General features: G+C 49.7%; 1 protein-coding gene across 7 annotated transcripts in view; it reads right to left on the bottom strand.

The window, feature by feature from the left end:
- Jade1 (jade family PHD finger 1) overlaps positions 1-24,154 on the bottom strand; it is a 61,107-nt gene that overhangs the window by 29,079 nt on the left and 7,874 nt on the right. For 3 of the 7 annotated variants that reach the window (XM_050138397.1, XM_050138398.1, XM_050138399.1), the window contains exon 2: positions 7,810-7,887. The exons of 1 other annotated variant lie outside the window; for it this stretch is intronic. In XM_050138397.1, the coding sequence (XP_049994354.1) occupies positions 7,810-7,861 (52 nt within the window). In that variant the 5' untranslated portion in view covers positions 7,862-7,887. Of the gene's footprint in view, positions 1-7,809; positions 7,888-22,859; positions 23,137-23,255; positions 23,362-24,154 lie in introns of those variants that run through there. 3 more of the 7 variants (XM_050138400.1, XM_050138402.1, XM_050138396.1) reach the window with 3 other exon arrangements.

Raw genomic sequence — 24,154 nt, 5'->3', positions numbered from 1 at the left:
GGCAAGGAAGGTGTCTGAGCTAACCCTGCATACCAGTTCAAGGCTGGGTCACCTAGCTGCTGTCCTTCTGTGGCATTCCAGTGGCTACTCTGTTTGAGCAGAAGTAGGGCTGGTGAGTAGCCTAGCGTCCAGGGCTTGCCTAGCATCTCCAGGCCCTACGCCACAGTTCCAACTCCACACAGCAGTAATAGATTCAACACTGGTACTTTTATTCAAGTCAATAATGGTACTTACATTCAAAATGAATGGGAACGAACACACACTCACTGGAAATAGTGTCGCCACACTGGAAATAAGGCAGCCTGCAGAAATTCTAAGGCTCGTCATCACAGAGAAAAAAGTGGTTCCTGTAGTTCACAGAAGACTCTCTGTGGACCAGGGCCTTCCTCTAGCAAAGGGGTTCATACACCTTCCTACCCTCAACCCTAATTATATACAGGTATATAAAATAGGCATAAAAACCAAACACTATAAACCAAAAAAATTCAGCTTAAAAACATCCATTAGCGGGGGCTGGAGAGTTGGCTCAGTGGTTAAGAGCATTGCCTGCTCTTCCAAAGGTCCGGAGTTCAATTCCCAGCAACCACATGGTGGCTCACAACCATCTGTAAAGAAGTCTGGCGCCCTCTTCTGGCCTTCAGACATACAGACAGAATATTGTATACATAATAAATAAATATTAAAAAAAACATCCATTAGCATATATAATTTTTAAATATATTTATTGATAAAAGCAAATTTGCACACTAATAAAATGAATGTCCTATATTTTATGTAAAGAATTAAATTTTGGTTGAATATTTGATATGTCAGAACACAGAGAATCTACATTTTTCATTTTGATCAGTATTTTAACTGTTTTCTTTCCCTTTCTTTTTCTGTCATTGCACATTGAGAAACCTCTTACTATTGCCAAGTGTTTCATGACCCCCACATTCAGTTTCTTGTGGGGTTACAGCTCACTGTTTAAGGGCTGAAGAGATGGCTAAGAATGTTCTTGCAGAGGACCCAGACTCAAATCCCAGCACCCACGTGATGGAGTCACAATCATCTGAAACTCCAGTACCAGGGGCTTCAAGCCCTCTTCTGGCAGGCATTCATTCATATAGTACACAGACAAAATACCCATACAAATAAACATTCAAATTCACTGTTTAGGAAGCCATATCCCAGGAGGTCCACAGACTGTAAAAGAGAGGGGCACATGTATGCATGGGACCCCCAGAAAGGTCAGAGAGATGGAAAGGGATGGTCCCTTCCCTTGTTCCCGGTGGTGCTGGGGATGGAGCCCAGGACCTCTACAAGCTGGGAAGGTGCTTGACCTCAGCCTGCGCCCTCGCTGAACTCTGGAAAGAGTTATCAACGGGAATAAAACAGAAGCGAAAAGCTTCCAAAAGAATCATTCCTTTGGTGTACTTTAAACATGGCCCAAGACAGGAAGAGTACTGAGAATTCCAGAGCTGAAGCAGAAACACAGCATGCGTCCGTCCTCTCGCGGTCTCATGCTCCTGTCTTCTTGGGATGGCAGCACCATTCCCAAGCCGTCCAGGCTTCCATGAAGTTTGTCATTGTGTGGGCTCAGAATACAACAACACTAGGAAACTGCAAATCTTGAAAATATGCTTGTACCATATTTGCTTTTAAAATAGACACCCAAGACTGCTACACACCTGGTATCCCATATTAACCAGGGTTCCCTCTTACTTTACCTGGTGTCAATATCATACAAGAATGAGAAGAAACATAATATCCTATAAAACTTATTTGCAGAAGGGAAGACTGGAAAAAAATTAAATTCAAATTATCACTGATATAATATTGTCAGCAGTTCATTTACTACAACTAAAAAACCACTAGTTCTAGGCCCTCATCAAGGGAACTTCTCTTTGCAACAGACCACTACAGAAAACCACAAATGCAAAGTTGCTGAGCCTGATTTCAACTGATAAATCTACCACAAAATTCCAGAACCTAAGGCTCAGGGAACACTAGAAGAAAGGGCAGGGAGACTGTAAGAGCCAGAGGACCAGGGAGTTTGTGCTGAGGCTGTGGTCTATGTCAGACATGGCAGTGTAAACACTGTCGTGGACGAGCTGAACAAGGACAAGAGACATACCAGTGTAGACGGGAGAGACCATGTGGCCTCACCCCTACAGAAAGGTCTGCAGGTAACTAAAGGAATTCGTGGAGCAGTCAAGTCTTCCCCAGTGAGGAGCGCAATGATTATCCTATACCAGTGGTCAGCCCGAAAACATCATACACGGAAGGTAGTATTACAGAGACTGAGCAGGTTATGTTTACACACACGCACACGCGCACGCGCACACATACATACATACACACACACACACACACACACACACCAGCAATGAAGAAAAGGAGGCCACAGATTTGAAAGACAGCGGTGAGCAGGGGTACATGGGAAGGAAGAAAAAGAGGAAACTATATGATCTCAAAAAAAAAATCAAAGTATGGCCGGGCGGTGGTGGCGCACGCCTTTAATCCCAGCACTCGGGCAGCAGAGGCAGGCAGATCTCTGAGTTCGAGACCAGCCTGGTCTACAAGAGCTAGTTCCAGGACAGGCTCCAAAACCACAGAGAAACCCTGTCTCGAAAAACCAAGATAAATGAATAAATAAATAAAAGTTTAAAAAAAAATTCAAAGTAAATAAACCCAGAAACAACCTAAAACTCCACCACCACACTGTAAAAAGATAAATTATGACACAATCCTTCAATGAAACACTAGCCAGCAACAAAAAGGAGAGCATTACAAACAGATGGGTGAGAAACACTTGCTTCGTGTGCCGTGGATAAATACTGGGATAATTACACTGAGTGAAAGAAGCCTGAGCAGAACAGGAAGTCGGGGAGAGGACTAATCCATCCTGACAGAGGATCAGTGGCTGCCTGGGGCAGAGTTGGAGGGACAGATTATTTAGATTTTGATGACATAATACATGTAAACATGGCCAAACCTCTCAAGATACACACTTAAATATGTGCAGCTTGCTGGACATACATGAGCCATCACCACTAACACAGCACCGTTCTCGGGAAGAAAGACTCCGGCCACCTTCCACACAAATCCTAGATTCGGATGGGGATCCCAGTGAACAAGGAACCGCCCTGCTCCAGCTTCCTTTCTGACCTTCCTGTTCAAGACAAGTCAGTATTTTACACAGCATACACAAGCACAAGGCAGAGTTTGTAGGAGTTCAACCTAGTCAGTACACACACACACACACACACACACATACACGCATACACGCACAGCAAATCCTCAGTAAACAGATTTTTGAAAAGTAAATAAATTTCCTACTTAAAATCTTGTTCAGGGAGTCATCGGTGTTGTTCTATAGAAACTACACCTGGAGCTGAAGATGGCAGGCGCAGGGCCACACTCCTGTCTGACCTAATACATAGGTTTGTGAGCTCCCAGAAAGAGAAGGCATTCAGCAGCAGGTGGGTGGGGCTGCTCTCCTGCAGAATGCCTGTCCATCCACAACACATTCTGAAAGTCAGGACTCAAGCCTCTACCTGGTAGAGCACCCTCCCCTGTGCCACCCTCCCAGGCCTGGGGTGGGTTTGAAGTGGAGGGTGTCAGCAGGACGTTCTACTCCCCAAACAAGGGTAGCTGAGGAGCTGGGTGTGCTGGCGCTGCCGTCCTAGAAACGAAGGGGACTAAAGCAGAAGGACCTGAAGTTCAAGGCCCACTTGGGCGAGACTTCAAACTCCAGTCTCAAGTAACATAGTAAGAGAAACTATCTACATACTTCACTAACTACACAGTTCCGGCATGAAAAACTTTCAGAAGGGGGCGTGTCGCACAGAAAAAGGAGCCTCAAGGTCTGTAGGTAACTCATGCTACAGCAGACTGTGACAGGCCTCTGCCAAAACCAGCAGTGACCATGCTGAGCCAGCGCTTGGCTCTGCACTCATATCCAAACTGCTGATAGCTGAAGGCAAGCTACAGGATTCCCTCAGGCTTCTTCACTGCTACCAGCACAGCACTGGGGAGGTGGGGTCAGGAGGGTCAGGAGTTCAAGGTCATTCGAGGGCAGCCTGGGCGATACCAGACCCAGTCTCAAAATAGAAACACAATAAGTAAACTTTTGCTCCCTTTCTGCTTGCCTTCAGCAAGAAGTAATGATCTTGGCAATAGTGTCTAAACTTATGGCCACTCCCCGATAAGTAATTGATACCCAAAGCTAAAAGTCCTCTCTATTGACAAAACAGTTTTGTCACACTATCTCAAACACTGAAAGAATGGAAGGGAAATAGTCTGTCTTTTTTACTTTCCCCAGCTTCCACCAGGACAGAGAGCATTTGGGGCTAGCACAGTTACAAAAGACTCCAAGATCACAGCAGGCAGCAGGCAATGCCTATGCAAGCACCAAGCCCCTTCTGCTCCTGCCAGACACCGCCAGCACACCCCTTTGAAAGATTAAAAATAGCCCTGCTAGCTTGCCCTGGAGCTAACGTAACGGGAAAGCCTCAAGAGTAAATCTAATGCATACTGCACGCCACCTCCCAGTTTTGGATCAGTTCCGTGTAATAAGCTGTTCCGGCTCTGGGCTAGGCCCTACCACCACCACTAAAAATAAAAGGTAGGGGAAGATTACACTATGCAAGAAAGGCTCTGGAAACCGAGACCGTGTTCACGCCACCACAAAACACAGACTAGGAAAGCCCTCCCCACCACCCCAATGGAGTCTCTCCATGTCCGAGATGCACTTCTGCCCTTTGAAAGAAAACAACTCAACAGGTAACACAGGTCCAGCAATACGGAGTGCCATGGGCCAATGTCACAGCGTCAGGATGCAGACCTAGCATATTTGCACTCCTGGGCAAATAAAGCCATGGCCACATAAATTGTCAACTGAAACTACACAGACAGCATCAGAGCAACCTGTTGTCTATGCTGGGAGAGGACCCTAGCCTGCCACAATTCCTACAGCCAACCTCTATTGTCCAATCTATCCCCACCTTCTGAAAAGCACAGGCTTGACAGTAGTCCTTGCATAGTATTTAAGTTTTCTTACTTATATAGGGAAAATATGTTAGCGACTACAACTATAATTAGTCTCTGACAACCAATAATATTCCTGCCCAAAAAGGGATATTTTATTCTAATTAGTCTCTGCAGATAAAATGAAATCGTTAGAAATAATGAAACTAACTGGTCTATCCTAGTCCCACCTTTGCCACTCTCCTAAGGGCCAAGGACCCTGGGTGGAAGCAGGAAGTTAAAGGCTTGCTTCCCCAGGCCACACCCGGGCACAGGGTATAACTTCAGACTTTGGCTGTGCTACCCAGTCCCAAGAGCCCAGCAATTACAGACAGTGCCTACAAACACCCCAGCACTGTTCCATCCAACTGCAGGGATGGGCCTCCAGGGCAGCTGGAGGAAGACCAACAACCATGAAGACAGCGGATGAGGGCTCACACCTGGCACAGAAAAGGCCCATCCATCCCCAACTGTAAATACCACACTGCTATTCCCCTGGGCCAGGCCAGAAAACAAAGCAATGGCCTCCAGACTCAGAAGCCGGCAGGCCCCGGCTATGCCTGTGGCTGGTGCTGTGGCCCCATGCTGACGTCTGCAGCTGTCTCTCCTCCACTTGGACACCCTGCCAAAATCCCAGTCAGGCCTGCAGGCTGGAGAGGCTGGAAGGTGGCCACTGTACAGACCCTGTTGTAAACAAAACTCAGGACATAGAAAGCTACCTTAAGATACCACTACCACCCCAGCCCCGAGTGTGTACAAGGGGAGGGGCCCAGTGCAATGAGGGGCTTAGCAGCAGAGGCCTACACATGAACTAGCTGCCAGGGAAGGAGGGAGAAGAGTCAGATACTGCCGTGGGCCCTGGCACTCGGTCAGAAATACCTGCTCACCACTCTCACCGCTCACCATAATTACCAAGTCACCAAGCCTGACCAGACAGCCATAAAGCGCCACCAGCTACAGTGTGTTCCATACTGAACCCACTGCATGGTAAGAATTCCAGCAACTGTCATTGCTATGCCCCACAACCACCAGCAGACTCCCACGTGCAGCCAAGAGCTGGGCTTGGATGGCATTCTACCTTTACCTCCCAAAAGAACAGACAGGAGCATAGCGGGAGAAAGGAAATGGCCCATCACAGACAAGGTCTGGGTTGGGGATGGACATGTTTTTATCGTGTGTGTGCATGTGTGTATATACACATGTATGCATACACACCTGCCACACACGTGTGATCAGAGGACAACTTAACAGAATGGGTTCTCCACCCAGGTCTCAGTGATGGAACTATGGAACTCAAACTTGGCAACGTGCACCTCAACCACTTCGCCATCCCTGGACTTTTGGTGAAAGTTTTCTAAACTTAAAAAGGCGAACTTTAAAAAAAAAAAAAAAAGTTTCAGGACAAAAATCTTGTAGAAAAGTAGACAGGAACACCAAACTTTTGCCAGTGTAGAAGTAGGAGCTGAGGCTCAAGTTGAGGGCCTCACACCCAGCTTGGTGTTCCCAAGCTCAAACAGGGGGCCTTACGGGCCTGCACTTATAGGGGAACCTCAATAGCCCCAAGGAAATGAGAGAAAAGCCCTCCTTTGGAGACAACATCCTTCCTCCCGATTCCCTCTTCCCCTTCACAGTAACTCCTTTGCTTGGCCCAGACGTCAGCTCTTCAGTTTCTCACTCAGCTGTCAGACCTGGGCACAGCTCACCTCCACACCGCCATCGCTCTCAGCTCTGTGCCTACCGCTCCACGTCTTCCCACAGCTGAAATCTGCACGGCTGCCTCAGGTCTGTGGCCCTCCCACCTTCTCCGTGGCTGTCCACGTGGCCCCCACAGCAGCACAACCACGCTCATGCCTGCCGCCTGAGACACAAGGCATTTCGTCCCTGGGACCTGCCCGGACACTGCCTCCTCCCTGGGTCCTCCCAGACCCCCTCTCTGGAGTCCCCGCAATCCACTTCTACAGCACACCATGAGAGCATTGTGCACATCAGAGCTGTTCATAACGTCTGAGGCAAAGTGCCTAGAAAGCAGGCCTGGCTCCCTTCCCGACGCACAGTACAGCAAGTTTTCTTTCAAGGCTCCCAGAGTTTAATGTGTAATGTCAAACCTAAGCTAATGGGCTGGAGTGCAGACACCGAGTTAGGTACAGAATCCCCTTCTGAGGGGAGCGCGTCTCTCAGCAGACTGTTAGCTCCCCAACACAGACACTGTGTGACATTTATTTTGACTGCCTGGAAACCAACTAACTCCTGGTTCTCAGCTACACTGTGAAAATCTGAGGTTGCCAGAGAGCTGAGATGCAGACAGTGACAGATTAAACGCCATCCCGTTAGACCTGGGAGAGGGCAGGGACTCATGTGCCATGTCTGAAGAACCTGGACTTGGTACCCTCCCATCACAGTGGGCAGTCCTCCATCTGCCCTCGGAGCCCCGGGCAGGTTGAGCTAGTTATTAATTACCTGGCTTTGATTAAGTTCCCTCTTCATAGAGAGCAACGTGAGGCACCATAAATGGTGTTTAATGAAAACAGACACACCGGTGGCTCTTGGAACTGAATTCTTCTCCCTGGATAACACAGGAAGCCTGCAGAAGGCCTGCCTACAGTCAACCTTGCCAGCAAGGATCTGGTTACAGCCCTGCAGCTCCAGCACACTCAGATGTGTTTTTCTCCAGGCCTTGCCTTTCTCTGACCTGCTTGATATGCAAAGGGCCTTGGCTATTTAAAGCATCATATTAAAAAATCATGGTTTTACACTGACCCAAACCCTAGTAGGCTCCACGAACAACAAAGCAGGACTTACTGCCATTGTCGTCAGAATCCTCGCTGCTGCTGGGAAGGCGACCTCGTTTCATGATCTCCCCGGGAGACAGCAGGCAGCCTGCAAAGCAATGAGACAGCACTTAACCCAAGATGGTAACACGCCATCATCAAGTTGTGCTTCAGATGGCAGCCAGGATGCTGCAAACAAAAGCAAACACAGGGCCTCGAGTAGCATTTGAATTGCAAACAGTGAAAAGACCACAGACACATAATTAGCTGCAATCATTAACAGACCAGGTTAAGAGTCGGGGGAGGGGTAAAGCCACATGTGGGCAGGTCTCCCAGAGGTGCCACCCTTCCATCCACAGTCCCCAGACATCACAACTTCTCAGGAGTCTCCTCAGCTCTGGCAGCAGCACTGCAGAGAACAGTCCACAGCAAGGAGCAGTCTGTCTCCCCAGACAGATCTATGCTCTGTGTGCAGACTGGGGGCAGGGATGGGGCCGGGCCTCACACTTTGTTTATACCATGCACTGGGCATGACTGGGCTTCTTTGGCAAATTCTGTTACAAATGAGCCCCAAATTTTGCTAAGATGAACTAAGTGACAACCTGTGGCTCTAGAAAGGACCAGCGGGGTAAGAGGGGAAACACACATGCCATCTCCAACAGCTAGAACCGGAAGGGGCAACAAGCTACAGGAACACTGTCCAAACACCTCCCTTCTGCTCCTTCACAGTAACTTCTCCAGGGTCACCCGGATGGGAAACTCCCACTCCTCATTGCCCAAGTCTTGTCACGACAAGTATGAACAAATTCAACTACTAAAAAATCAGGTAGCACACATACACACCACACACACAGACACACACAAAGAAAAGCCCCAGCCCACCCAGCCAGCCCTCAAGCTAGCTGGCAATCAAGGCCTCCAGCACAACTCAGGTGAGAAAGATACAGACTGCATGAAAGAGGGCAGTGGGCAGCGACTACCTGGACAGTCACTGACCTTTTACAGAGAAGTCTACACTCTTCTGAAAAATCTAAAAGGCTTTCCCAAACTAAAATTATTGGTTGTCTTGGCATTTGTGGGGCTCTGACCTTACTGCCAGATCAATGACTCCAAGAAAAAAAGAGAGAACTTTTCAAGCCAGAAGGATGGCAGCCCTTCACCTACCCTCCTCGCTGGGCATCGGCAGACGTGGCATAAGGTTTGTTTCCAATGAACACACAGCTAAGAGGAGGAGTAGTGGGGACGGCCGCAGCACTACACACTGCGAGGTGGTAACTAAAACCTAAAGCTTTCCTCTGAACAGACCTGTGAAAGGGCAGTCAAAGAGGCAGAAGACCACCAGACTACGGGGGACTGAAATATGCCACTTCCATCTAAGGTTTAACTGGGTTGTCCTCCTCGCCCTATCTGACCAACCACAAGATATAAATTTCCCTTTTGTAAAGCAAATTACACTTATAAAAGTGTCCCACGAAACAGTTCTTATTCATGCACAATCCTCCATTACCACTGTTTCGCACTTCAAGGCCATCTTCCCACAGCTTGTCCCCCTCAGAGTCCAAACCCCCTCCCTCCATTCAGTCATCTCACAACGGTTGCCCCTCTTAAAGAACAGCACGAGCAGCCAGAGAGAAGCTCTGTGAGTAAGTGCGTCCAGCTCCTGCACAGGACGAAACTTGTCCCCAGAGCCCACCAGGGGCTGCTCGCTGTCATCTGGAGCTCTGGCTCCAGCCTCTCTGGGCACCTGCACTCATGTGCTAACACCCACACACAGGCCCGCAATTAAAAATAAACCTTTGAAAAACACAATAGCTTATTATCTCCGTATCTAAGGCCTTTGGGGTGGTCTTCACTTTTTTTAGTGGGACATACACTGCCCCCCCCACACACACAAAATTTATTTGCCTTTATTCCTGTAGCTTCTGTTGTTAAGCATTCATAGGCTCCCACTAAGTGACCCTGAGCGGGTGTTGAGTCTTTCAGAGTCTGGTACAGGGCAGTAGCTTCCTCTTTTGGAACGGACCCACAGGGTTCATTCAGATATTTGGACTCCTGAACTTTAGTGCTATACTTTATATGTTCCTCCAGAGAAATTCACCAGTTTAGGTCTGTGGGCTTTTGTCTTCTGACTGATTCTCTACACCAGTTAAAGGGGACTTTAGTAAAGAGCTCGGAGCACAAACATAATTTCAACACCCACAAGTCACATGGAAAGGCAGGGTTCACTTGTGATCCCAACACTGTGGGCAGAGACAGGAAGACCCCATGGAGCTCCCTGGCAGGCCAGTCAGTGAGAGACCCTGTTGCCAAAACCTAGAACAACCTTAAGACACATGTGTGCAGTCACACACACCAGTAACGGCGTCTACTGTGATTACCGGGAATCCAAATGGAGTCATAGCCACCTCCACAGACAGTGAGTCACAACCAAGATCCACCCATTCGATCTCCCCAGAGAGATAGTTCACGTACAACTCCCCCACACACACACACATACCTGTAACCCAATCCCCACTTGAAATGTCTGTCTTCCCCGCCACCCTTGTGCGGACAGTCACACTCCATGTTCCCCTGGGGCACAGAGACAACAGGAAACACCCCTCATCTTCTACAACAGCTTCAGCTCCTCAAAGCCGAAGACAGTGGAAAGAATTTTCCCTTTTTTCTTTCTTTCTTTAGTTTTTCAACACAGGGTCTCTGTGTAACTTTGGAGCCTGTCCTAGAACTCGCCCTGTAGACCAGGCTGGCCTTGAACTCACAGATTCGCCTGCCTCTGCCTCCTGAGTGCTGGGATAAAAGGCATGAGCCGCCACCACCACCCCAGAAAGAATTTTCTAAAAATTGAAAAAAATCACCACCTAAAGGAGGGATTTATTAAGTAACAGCAAGACACAGCCCAGCAGACCCTTGAGAGCCTGAGACGGCCCAGAGAACCTGACCGCCAAACCAACAAGGTAGCAGTGCTTGCTCCTTCTTCGCCAACACAGTCAACTTCCGTTCATGGACCGGCTCAGAGAACCCATCAAAATGCCTTCCTCCCAGCTTTCAGACATAGCTCCAAGCTAGACTGATGTTCAGAAGTACAAGTTAAGTTCGTATTCTTCTTCTCATGAATCCCACTCTTGTGCCTGGGGTGGGGGGTAACCTCCAGCGAAACTCCCTCCTCGGTGGCTCTCATGTACTTAATCCTTGACATCAGGCTGATTTATCTCACCCAGGGTTACTGACTGTATCAGAAACTCAAAGTCCGAGCTACTATCTTCAACACACACAGGAGGCTGCATGTGGCAAGCATCTGGCCATTAAGAGCTGGAGCAAGGTCTGTGTCATCGTCCCTGACACGGGAGCACTGGCTGATGGCTACCTACACAGATGGTAGGGAGCTAAGTGATAACCAATTCAAAGAGCTCACAAGACTCCAGAGAAAGCAGCCTAGACACCTAACAGCAGGCGAGGCTCCCACAATGACCTGGACAGGCAGGGAGCTTCAAACCTACTGAATGAACACAAACAGAAACCCAGCACCCTAAAGCTCAACAGTGAACCTAGGACAGACACCAAGGTGAGAGAGCCAGAAAGCATCTCTCTATGAGCCTCGGGACACCGTCTCCACACAAGACTTTAATGTTTTCCTTCACAACAGAAATCCCTTTTTCTTATTTTCCACTTAGCGTGTGTATGGGTGTTTTGTCGACATAGATGACTGTGCACACGTGCATGCCTGGTACCTGAGATCATGAGTGAGAGGACAGGAGGTCCCCTGGGGCTGGAGTTACAGGCAGCTGTGAGCCGCCAAGTGGGTGCTGGAACTCAAGCCCAGGTCCTCTGGAAGAACAATTAAGCAACAGCTCCTAGATACTCCTTCTTATTTATATGTGATTGCAAAGTTTATTGATTGACATTGGGTAACTCTGTCAAATCCCCCTTTTAAGGATTTGCTCTTCAACCACTATCATGGTTTGAACTCATCCTTGACAGTCTGTGAAGTGACCACAGCAAGAGTCTTGCAGTGAGGGCCGATGAAGCCAAGGCAAAAGCGGCACACAGCCCAACTGAGGAACAAGGAAGCGTGAGGATGAAGTCCTCTGAGGAAACTTCAGGAAGGTGGTCTAGCTAAACCAACCTGGTAAGACCAGTGCAGAAGTCCAGGCTGCAGTTAGTGCCCAACACGAGGGCAGGTGACCATCACTGAACTGACTGAGCAGGACTCGCATTTCTATTTTGTGTGTGATCTCTTGCTTACATGTACGTCTGCACGCTGCTAGTATGTCTGGTGCCTGAGGAGGCCAGAAGAGGGCGTCAGATCCCCTTGGAACTGGAGTTAAAGGCACTTTAGAGCAGCTGTGTACATCTGGGAAATAAACCTGGATATAGTGTGTAGTGTGATTTCTAATTGGTCTTTTAAAAACACAGAGTCAGATATCAGGGTGTGAAAGCTGAAAAATCAGAGAAGCAGAGGAGCCAACCACTAGTTCTTACCTCTTCTGAGTCCTCAGACCGAATGGGGTATCCTGTCTCTGCAAGTCCTGAGACTGAATGCCCTCTACCCACCTCATATTCCTCTCCGCCCAGCCATATCCCTTCCTGTCTCCCACCTTCCTAGTGATGGGATTAAAGGTGTGTGACTCCTAAACACTGGAACTAAAGGTGTGAGCCACCACCACCTGGCTGTTTCTCTCTGAGATTGTATCAGTCTAGTGCAGCCCACGGAGGCCTCGAACTCACAGAGATCCATGTGCCTCTGCCTCTTGAGTGCTAGGACTAAAAGGTGCGTGCACCACTGCCTGGACTCTATGTCTAACTAGTGGCTCATTCCACACTCTGATCTGCAGGCAAGCTTTATTTGTTACAGCACAAACAAAAATTGCCACACCTGAGTCCTCTGGCGAAAGCAGAGCTCTAAATCAATGAGCCATCCCTCCATCTACCTTTTGCTAGGTTTGTTTTGTTTCTCAAGACAGGGTTTTCCTGTGTTGCCCTGACTGTCCTGGAACTGTCTCTGTAGACCAGGCTGGCCAAGAGCTCAGAGAGATCCACCTGCCTCTGCTGGGATTAAGGGTGTGCACCACCACCACCCGACCTACCTTTTGGTGTTTTCACTAGTTTAAACTAGCACACGGAGCAATGGGTTGCATTACGGCCCTTCCACAGTCGTTATACTGTTTTTATTTCTCCCTCTCTTGCTCTATTCTCCTCTCTCCAACCCCTCCCCCTTGCTGGCCTCCCTCCCAGGCTCCACTTCTGCTTGCATGACACATGTATTCCCGCGGCCTTTCCTCCCCTACTCCCCAAGATCTCTTCCTTCAACAGAGGCTGACAAGGACTGAGAGGTCAAAGAGTAACTGCCTATCAGCATATAGTGTTCTGTGTTCCCCAGTGTGTCCCTGAAGATCACAATGTCTGGTGCATAGTGACTATTTTCCGCCCACAATGCCACCAAGCCTGACTTAAAGGGATTTGATGTCCAGGAGCCCACTGAGTCCAGCTGCTGTGAGAAGCACAACAGCTAGATAAAAGCACTAGGTAGTGGGCACTAGAATCAGCATTTCCGGAAGAGCGCGAGAAGTCAGGTTTCAGTGAGAGTATCACTGGTCCTTCCTAGAGAGCAAGGAGAACTGGCTGGACCACTAAGCAGCCATCCAGCATCTCTGTTCTCTGCAAGGTGAGATGCGTGAGTTGCACAGCCAAGACAACTGGCCAGCTGCGGTGGGCACTCAGGGCACCAATCTCCTTGGAGGGCCAAGCACTCAACCCCTCTGTCACGTGGGCTAAAACAGTCAAACCTACACATCAACTCAAAAGCTTCACCAAGTAGGAGACTCCAATATGAACCAGCCTTCCTGGATGGGGCGACCCCAGACGCTACTGTCTGCATGGTTAAGAGAAGAGCAAGGTCCCTCAAAACCTTCAAGCTTGTGTTTGCTTTGCTTGAACTGAGGAAGTTGCCAAGCAGTGAAACGAAAGACCAGCAGATGATCGACCAGCACTAAAATAGCTCCAGAACCGGAGTCAGTGAGTTCAGTGGCCGCAGGGTGGCCCCGGGGACAGAACAGAAGGAATTTTACCAAAGATTAAGAATGTGGAGGGTGTTTATTCAACACTTCTCCTGGGAAAGGGACTCAGAGAACAGACAAACCAGCCAGGACTGGACCGAGCAAGGGCCATTTATCAAGCCATAAACTCTAGGGCTCTAATAAGGATCACACCCCAGTGATTTTACTATCTTATGGCTCATATGCAAAAGGACTGCCTTTTTCCGCAAAGCATCAGTTTTATGCACTGTGTCTCCATTGTTATTTATGCCACCGGCAAGAAGTTCCAGAAGGTACTCAATTAAATCCTCCACACACTTCTTTAGTCACCCTATCACCCAGTTCAGCACTGAAATTACCTCTTGGACAAACGGCCGAGTTTCCACACACAGCCGTGGCCTAGGCTCACTGGCTTGCACGCCTTAGTCACCTGAGGTATCCAGCCAACCTTTAACTGGAGTACCACCTAGTATGCTAGTGTGAAACTTATTGGTGTCCTTCCATTCTGTCACTAAAACGTACTCTCCTGAGGAATGTACTTTCAGACACCCGGCAACCTTACACAAACCCGAAATCTTGTCAGCTACTCTGTTTGCCACGATCACACACTTCAGTCTAACCTGACCACTGACTCTCACGCTGCAATAGTGAGCCCAAAAGATCACCTCACGTTCTCCCCCCAGGTCACCTTGTTCTGTTCTGCTGCATACAGCTTTCCAAGCAACCAGAAGTGCAATGAAACCTGTCTACCTGTCCCCAAATTCATGTAAAAGAAATCCAAGTGGAATCCCAGCACTCGGGAGGCAGAGGCAGGTGGATCTCTGTGAGTTTGAGGCCAGCCTGGTCTACAGAGCTAGTTCCAGGACAGGAACCAAAGCCACAGAGAAACCCTGTCTCGAAAAACTAAAAAAAAAAAAAAAAAAAAAAGAAAGAAAGAAAGAAACCCAAGTGGTATCTGGTTTCAATTTTTAAATCAAGAGCATAATATATCCAAATTACTAAAATTAATCCGGATGCTCAGTCTGATAGTGTCAAGAGTTTACACCGTATTTCCCATTTTAACCAAAATGTTCAGAAGCCAGAACAATCAGGAAGTTAGCTAGACCCCAGTTAAACTTACAGGCACTGCAACTTAAGTATTTCAACCAAAACAAATGAGTTTTTTAAAATGCATGTCACATACCAAACTTAAAATGCTGCCCAAGCTCCTACAGGGCCTTGCTATAGAGTTGGTGTCAGCAATAAATACGTTCTCCAAAAAAGAACTCTTGACAACTGAGCTGGTACCCACTCTGTATCTAGTGATGCAAACATAACACCGCCCTGGAGCGGTAAACACCAACTCCCGTGGATTCTTTACCAATGAGTTTGAACTCAGACTAGAAAAGCAGCTGGGAGAATCTTAAAGAACGTATAAATGAGTGCTCCACGACAAACCACAAGCTGCTCCCACTTGCCAGTTCACAAACGATTCAATCCACGCTTACACCTAAGACACTTGCGGCCCCCGAGGTCTATGAATGAGCACTCAGTTAAGACTCAGAACCAAAGCAGCCCTAGAAAGGAGGCTGAAACAAGGAGAGGTGAGTTCAAGGCCAGCCTGGGCTACTTAAGGTGGAGTTCCAGGTTGGCCTCCTGGGCTATACAAGCAAAACTAAAGGGGTGCAGGTAGAGTAAGAGCAGCTGTGACAGAAGCATTGTGGGTCACTGGGGCCTTGGTGCCATGATGTATTTTAACTTCATTTAACACAAAAGTAAATGGATTCACACCCGAACAACATCAATCTTCACCCTGGCTTCATCCTTCCTTGATCTTCCCTGACCTACTTCCGACTTCAGGGAATCCCTTCCTGTAAGACTTACTCACGTACGGAAGGATGTGACACACACGCTTAAAGCAGGCAAGCTACGGGTGTAAAAATTCCAACAAGAAAGAGTTCCACTTACGCATAAGGAAGAAGGGCAAGAGATACATACAATTCCTTATACTCAAAAACAACTTCAGAAGATCGGGAAAGGGTCACGGTGGTTCTGAGAAGGGGGTGGGGGCGGTTGCCAGTCGTATTCTAGACAGAAAGCATACACACACCCTTCCTCAGATTGGGCACTATGGGCTTCTCTCAAAAAGTCCTGGAGGAAAAGCACAGAAGAAAAAGATATTTTTCATAGCATTCAAGTTAGCACTCCATTCTACCTAGGTCTGTGAACCAGGTTCTAAAACACAGGTCACACTAGATCATCAAAGAATGTTTTAGGCAAAGGATGAAGGAGCCAAGGGTGGGGAAGGATTCCAAACCCGCTCCTGCACCCTTGATGGGATAAGGCAAGAGATACAGTAATCTCAAGATTTTAAAATGCTCCAACAGATGTTCTCGCTGGGGTTACACAAAGCAGCCTCTGCAGAAACCAAGCTCGAACAGCTACCGTCAATTACGCCACACAGATTGACATGCAACTGCTTTGAGGATCTTTGGTTCTTGATTAGAGCCAACTGTCAAATGCGATCAGTTACCACTAAGGATGTTAAGACACCGAAAGCCTTGACAACACTGTCCTAAAGGAAGCAAGAAAAACTCGCAGTGTGTGTCCCAAGACACAGACAGCACATTTAGCAAACACGCACTTCACACCGCAAGTTCCACGTGAGAACAAACATTTCAGCACAATTGCACGCCGCGCTGTGATGGGCTACAGAAACATCAGATGGTCGGAAAACCTCGCAGAAGGTCTGCAAAGCATGAGGCTCAAGCAGAAGGCCTCTCTCTCGCAACTACACAGCTACAGGGAAGCTCCCCAAAGAAACCGTAAAGCCGTAATTGCAGAGCTGATTTGAACTCCAGAGATTAAAAATGGGGTGCACTCTCCCAACTTGAAAGAGAGCACACAGAATCCTGGAGAGAGCCCGCAGCAGAGAGAGAACTCACAGGACGAGGGCAAAGGCACAAGCCGAACAAAAGCCCCCTTGCTGGGCTGGTGGGTACACCTCCTCCTGGGCCCTGGACCCTGGGCTTCCCAGATTCCTGGAGGACTGCTGGCTAACAACGGCCTCCCTAGAAGACTGAAACCACACTGCGTTTTCAGGGAGCAGACAAGTAGCGAGGAATCCAAACAGCAATCTGTCAAATGAAGCATGGCTCCTGGCAGGCTAAGGTAAGGTGACTGTCATTCCACCTAGGGGAGCACACAAAGGCAGAGCTGGAAGAGTACATCAGGAGCTCCACAGCCCTAGCCACCGCAGGAAACCGGCCCCCAGAGCAGCAGGCACCACCTCCCTCTCCAGAGGAATCTAATCAGATGCTCGCTGCACACTTGGGACCCCTTATCCTCGCAGGTGACTATGTAGGTACACAGCATCCCTCAAGAGGGACACAGGAGCCTAAAACTAGCACTCTTTTGAGTACATTGATGCCATGTTACGGAATGGACTATTACTCCGGGGTGAAATGACACAATGAAGTCAATTAAGGGTAAATAGGGGACTGATTGACAGGTGACAGATAAAGGAAGAAAGGACCACCCTCAGACTAATCAACTCCCTCTATAGTTATCAAAGTTCTTTTTGAGGCAGTGTCAAGCACCTCAGAATGCTCTCCAACTCCCTAGCCTCAGATGGCCTTGACTGTCTAATGCCCCTGCCTCCACCTCCTCCTGAGTGTTGAGATTACAGGCACAATACTATCAAAGCCCTTTATGTGATGCTGGGAACCAAACTCAGGGTTTTGTGGGTGTGAGGTGGCAGGGAACCTTAGTGTAAGGCAAAGGTCAACAGCCTGTTGTAGAGCTTGGATTAGGGATTGTTTCCAAGCAGCTGAACACTGAAGGAGAAATGATACAAGATTCAAATTGCTGTCCAGGTGCTGTTCTCACAGAGCTGCTCGGTAGCTGTCACGTGACCCACGGGCCCTATCAAGCAGCAGGCTGGCAGTGTGGTGTCTATAAACATGGGGTATGTCTGGTAAGAAGAATCAATTACCAGATCCTGGGCAGGGAGCTTACAGATTGAATGAAGGATCCAACATGCTCAACCCCTCAGAAGACTAAACAGGCAAAAACCAAACCAGAGGATATGGTGAGCCACTGTAAACCAGGGGGCATCCATAAATGCCATGCATCTCCCTCAAAGGCAAACCCTGCAGGCCTGCTTGGAACCAGTGGACCCTCTGTAAGGAAAAATCTCCAAAACAAACTGCTTCTCTGATTTTCCAGCTAAGAACAGAAAAGCAAGCACTCAGACAGCAATTCAACCACAGAAGGACAGGAGAGAAGCCTACAAAGTCACCAGAATTGAACCGCTTACAGGAATCTTGAGTTCCTAAAAGAACATACAAGTCTGTTCTCCTGACCCTTTCAGGGGACTCTGGAGGTTACAAGTTACAGCCGTTAGCCCCTCTAGCCCAAGCTTGGAAAGAGAGCCTTGTGTCACTGAGAAAATTTAAACTCTGACTGAGCGTACTATGATGTGCTGAACAGATGCAAACCAGGCACTTCAGCCTCAAGAAGCCGCTGAGCTGGCTCCGTTTCTTGCTCTCTTACCCTGGAGAAGGGAGGAGATAAAAGCTACACAATGTATTTCTCAACTTGATGCACTGCCCGAAACCTTCACTCTGAATAACTGCAGAAACTGTCTCGGTTACGGGAACCACGAACACAGGAAACATCCGATGTATAGTATCGTTTCGTTTACTCCATCTGAGTGCATTCAACAAGAGCAAACTATGGCTTTAATTTCCTCAGCAAATAGCCCAAAAGAAACTAAAGTTTTAAAAGAAACTTAAAGGGCAGGGTGGACTATGGCTCAGTGATGGGACGAGTGTTTAGTATGTATGTGTGAGACGGAGTTCCTGCCCAGCACCCACACTGAAAAGTAATCTAAGAATAATTCCACCTCAGCAGTCTCAGTCACTCCACAACTACCTGAAGAGCCTAGAGCAAAAAGGCAAATAAGAGAAACAGGAAGTGTGGTTGGTGTTTTGGGGCTGTGGTTTTAGCACAGAGGCAGAACACCTGCTTAGGCAAGATGCCCAGGGGCTCTTCCCCAACACCCAAGAAAAACCAAGCCTGGTCCCCAAACATCTGCTGACCGCACAGTACCTACCGCTGGTCTAGTGCCAATACAGGAGCAAAAGATGAAAATCCAGCCTCTCCCCGAGGACCAGGCTGTCCGCTCCAAGTCTAGCATTTTCGTTTCTGCTGCTCGGGTGGGTAAAACTTCCCCAGTAATCACTCAAGGTCTTGTGTTAAGTGTCTAACACGGACTCTGCTGAACTTGAGGGTCACATTCAGGTGCCAGGTCAAAGGGCCTCTAAGGCCAAGCCAAGCCTGAATTTAGAAGGCAAAGTAACTCCCAAACTGTAACACCAAATTTATGCCGCCCCCCCCCCAAAATCAAACACCTCCTTCACAGACCTAACTTTGTGCAGAAAAATGCCTGAGAAATGACAAGAGGCTTTCAACCAACTCTCAGTCCAAGATACAGTCTACAAACATAAAGGTACCAGGGGCTGGGAAGGTTTCCGTGTAGAGTACTTAGCTAGCATTCCAAAGGCCTTGGGTCCGATGCCCAGCACAGGGGAAAAAGAAATGAGATGACCAAACGGCAGTTGTCAAACACAGCAGTCATCCAAACCTCAGACTTCTTTGCAGAGCCTAGAGTCACGCCACGGCAAGAGAAGCACTGTCCCATTGAGTTGCTCTCCCAGCCCTAGACTTCTGGGTGCATGACCAGAATGGAGAGAATTATACATAAAACTTCCAGAGAAACAAAGACTTACTCTTAACCTACTTTGCTAATGCACATCGTTATGAGGTTAACATATTTTATGAAAAAGTGAAGGGCCACCAAGCAGACGCCAGTGCCGTGGGGGGGGGGGGGGGGATTAAGGAAGCATACTGCACCTAGTGCCCATTTCCAAAGGTTCACCCCAAAAGAGGGAAGGTCTTTAAGATGGTCAGTGTTCCATCAAGCCAAACCTCTCATTCAAATGCTGCCTGCCACTTCCCAACAACCTTCAGAGGCGATGCAATCTCTAAAACCTGTGGGGAAACTGACCTATAGTGCCATGTCTGACAGACCGCTGACTGTAAGGACGTAGCAGGTGCCCTTAATACTGAATAAACCACAAGGAAGCCTGCACAAGTGCGGGGGAGGCTGGGAGGAGAGCTTAGACAGCGGTCAGTCATCTTCCTCCTCACTCCCAACAACTCCTGACAAGGCCGCAATGCCCATGCGAGATTTTCACACTGGCTACTCCAGCCGCCTCAGAGCTGAAACTTACAACAATCCTTTTCCTGGACCATCTGAACATATATACACCAGACGACCACACAGACTTCTTTCAAGTACTTTTCAAACACATGATTTCCAAATCTAAAATTCTCAAATTACAAGGAAGACGTCTGAGTTGACAATTTTAACTCAGTTAACTTCACGGCCAAAGGTTCGCCTTGCTCAGTATTAGGCATTTTGTGAAAATGTTAGGTCCGGACACAATGAATGGTCCTTCAAGGCCCAGTGGATTCAAAAGAGCTGGACTTAAGAATCAAAGAGGAAATATGCCTTGATAACCGCTGAAGCAGTTTACCAAGCTAGCAGATAGGGAAAGCGCCTTTGCAGGCACGCATGGAGACCTTGCACTGGCACACACACGCACACACACACACACACACACACACACACACACACGGTGGTGACTCTTGGGTGACAGCCATGTGTCCTATTCCCCAGTATTAACACCACTGCCCAGTAACTTCTTGACCCGAAAGCTCTCTCTCTACCACCTGTGGGGCACGTGAAGCATCTCCATGTTTAGTGCGTAGCATCATTTGGGGCTGGACAAGCTTGGCTTCAAATTGGCAATCCCTTAAACTCCCTCCCTTGTCCACTGCCACTTGGGATGACTTTCCCGGTCTACTTACTCTTGCAACCCCAGTACTAGAGTAAAAGTTTTCATAGGCTACAAAGCTTCAAGAGAGGAAGGAGAAAGGCGGCTTCCTTCCCTCCTGTTGCTGTGCTGGGGACTGAACCTGGGAGTTGATATAGTCTACGGAGCAGCCCTACAGCTTAACTGGAGTCCCCAACCCAGCTAAAATCCCTGTGCTAGGAAGCAGCTCAGGGCTCTAAAGCAGAAGGAAATTCAAGTTCTACTCACACTCTGGGAACGACCACTCACTCGGCCAGCATGCACATAGGAAACTGGTACATTAGCTGGAAGCTATATCTGTTCTCGAAGACGAAACTCCAAGTCAAACACATTTACAAAAATATGCAAACTTCACAAAAGGGCATACCACCAAACATTCTAAAAATGGTCTTTTTAACTTCAGTACTTGACAACAATGCCACACTCCAGGGGCAGAATCTCGGCGGGCAGAGCTACATTCACCTGCAGGCGACCAAGCTAAAATTCACATGTGGTTGCACATTCTGAAGAGGCCACTTATGACATTTAGGATAGGTCTGACTCTAAAGTGAGTATAAACCCTAGATGCCGCTAACCAGAGGCAGTACATCCTTCTTTCATCCACATTTTTCTTCTGTAAACAGCACCCTCGGTCAACCAGTTCTACAATATAATGTAATCAGAACCTTTAAAAGTATAAAAAGGTTATAACGAACGGGACTAAAACCTTTGGGGTAAAAACACTGAAAATTGTGAGTTGCAGAGTTATGTCGCCTCCACAGAAGATGTGGTGACTATGAGCGATCCTGAGCGTGAAGTGTCTTAAGTTCAATGAACCCTTCCTTCCCTTCTCCAGGTAGATACCATCCCATCCTAACTAGTGTGGTCTAACCACCGATGAATCACTGCTTACATAGGCTTTCGGGAAAATTATTCCCTGTGTCTTGAAACTAGTTCATTAGCTTTGAAAAGCACTAGCCTTAAGCAACAAGCAACGAGAAATGTGCCCTCCACTGCACGGAGTCTAAAACGGAAAAACATTTCAACCTCGGGAAGCCCTTAGGGAACGAACCCCACAAACTTTCCCGGGAATGGGGACCCTTTCCACTTCCCTAAAAGCGGAGCTCCGTGGCCCAGTCAAAACTAACATTTCACAGAAAGAAATTCTAAATCCCCTCCAGGCCCGGGTCAACACAAGGGCGGAAGACTTTTGTCACCACGTTTTTTAGAAAGTCACCTAAAGCTGCTTTTAATCGGGTCTCCCACAGACGGCGAGCTCTCACTGGTTTCGAAAGCACATTTAAATCGCCCGCTTTTTTGTTGTGTTTGCTCACAGCAATTCACCAGCGCCTGGAGTGCGGCCGCCCCCGCGCGCCCAGAAGGGGGAGCCCGGGTGTGAAGCCCGAGCGGGGATGCGGAGCCCGGGAAGCCGCGGGCCACCGTGGCGGTCAGACTAAGGGTCTCGAATATTGGGGGGACCCCAGGCCAGGGAATGAGATTGGAACGCGAAATCCCGAACCCAGTACTGGGGGGTCGGAAGTGGGGAGGCCCGCAGAGGGAAGCTCTAGGGGTTGGAAAGTGGGGGGTATGGGGGAAGGGAGAAAAGGGGGCCTTGGAAACAAGGGGTGCAGGCCCCGTACCCGGGCTGGGGAAGGCCTAGGTATGGTGGGAAAGCCGGCTGGAGACCCGGGATAGGGTGGTGGACCGCGGGCATCCCGGCCGCCCTCCCGCTCGCCCGGCGCAGGGCCCGGCACCGCGCGGCGCCGCCCCCTCGCGCTCCCGCTCCTCCCGAGGTGACAGGAACAACAGCGCGGGAGGAGGGGAAAGTAACTCCGGCCCCGGTGCGGGGATGACACCGCCTCCCCGCGGCGCAGCCGGCCCGGCGCCCGCGCCGCCGCCCTCGGCGTTTGAAAGTGGCCACCCCCCGCCGCCGCTCCCGCCCGCCGCCGCCAGCTGCACCAATCCGCTCGGCCCCAGTTGCAAATCAAACGCTCCCTCGCGTCCGCACGCCACTTGCGCCGCTGCAAACGGCTACGCCGTCCCTCCCCGGCCTCCCCGCGGGCCCGGGGAGCAGCAGAGCGGCGGCGGAGCAACGCGGCGGGCTCGGCTGGCGCTCCCGCCCCCAGACAGTTCTTGAAACTGTGGATCACCTCTGTCACAGGAAGCCATCCGGCGCGCAGGGTGGCGCGCAAGCAACAAACAAACGCCTGCGGCCGCCGCGGCGCGGGAACAGGGACGGCGTCGGGCGGCGGCCACCCTGCGCCGCGGGCTTTGTGCGGGGCTGCGGCGTGGGGACGGGGCCGGGCCACCCCCCCCCGCGCGGACCCGGAGCGCCTGGGACCGTTAGGCGACGCTCGGGCCGCGGCAGGGAGCCGCCTTGGGGCCGCCGCCCGGCCCCGTCTCTACGCCCGCCGCCTCTCGCCCGTACAGGAGGGCGGGCTGCAAAAGTTGGCCCCGGGGCCAACCAGCACCTGCCCACGTGCCGCGTAGGCTCGTGCCCCAGCGTCCCCGGTCCCTTCCCCCGCCGCCCGCGGCCGCCAGGTCACCTATTACCGGTGGGAGGGGAGCCCGGCTGCTATTTAAACGCCCGCGGAAGTTGAGGCACCCCCACCGGCGGTGCCGTGCACCTGCCTCCCGCCGCCGCGCTCCGCCACTTTGAGCAGCAGCGGCGTCCTCGGCCCCGCCTCCTGCCCGAGGGCGGGCGGCGCGGGGGGGGGGGCGGGTAGGAGGTGGAAGGTATCGAATTTCTCCAGCAAATGGGACCGTTCCGAAAGGATTCGGTTCTCCGGTCAACATTCCACATTCCATCCCTCTCCCGCATTTGTAAACCCACGCCGAGCCGACCCGGAAAGCCTACTGGCTACCGAACAACAGCACCCAACTCGCAAACACACTCACAGGCACCAGACACGTGCACCGGGAAGATTTTGCAACTTGCAGTCCCGGGGTGCACACCGCATGTGCGTGTGCACGTAAGGCAGCGAGGAGACCCAGAGACCCCACCCCCACAATTTGCAGATGGTGCCAAAGGTTGCAATCTGCAATCCGTTTTAAGTTCATGATTAAAAGGTACTTTGCTTCACCGATAAAGTCCTCCCCAATTTCACCGATGAAGTCTTTTTACACTTTATAAGCAGTCTCGCTGGAAGTAAAAGGTCTCATCATTGGAAACCCATTCTGGAAAAATCTAATTGCCAAGCTTTCCCTTCGCCCCCTTCTCACTGCCCTTGAATTGATGCAATGAATATTTTGGACATGCGGTGACGCGGTGACAAGAACCAGGGCTGCGGCCACTTCACACAGCTGTAATCCCTCACACCTATGTTTGGAAAAACATATCCTCATACCTCCCCCCACACACACATACACATACACACACACAACACTGTCACACTCTCGAATCATATATGTACGCGAACCTGCGCTCTGCCATAACCATCTTGTC

The sequence above is a fragment of the Alexandromys fortis genome, unplaced genomic scaffold (genome assembly GCF_014885135.2).
Source record: "Alexandromys fortis isolate MF-2015 unplaced genomic scaffold, M_Fortis_MF-2015_v1.1 scaffold_15, whole genome shotgun sequence".
Classification (NCBI taxonomy): Eukaryota; Metazoa; Chordata; class Mammalia; order Rodentia; family Cricetidae; genus Alexandromys; species Alexandromys fortis.
The sequence above is the reverse complement of the archived record's forward strand: the minus strand, read 5'-3'. Positions and strand labels throughout refer to the sequence as shown.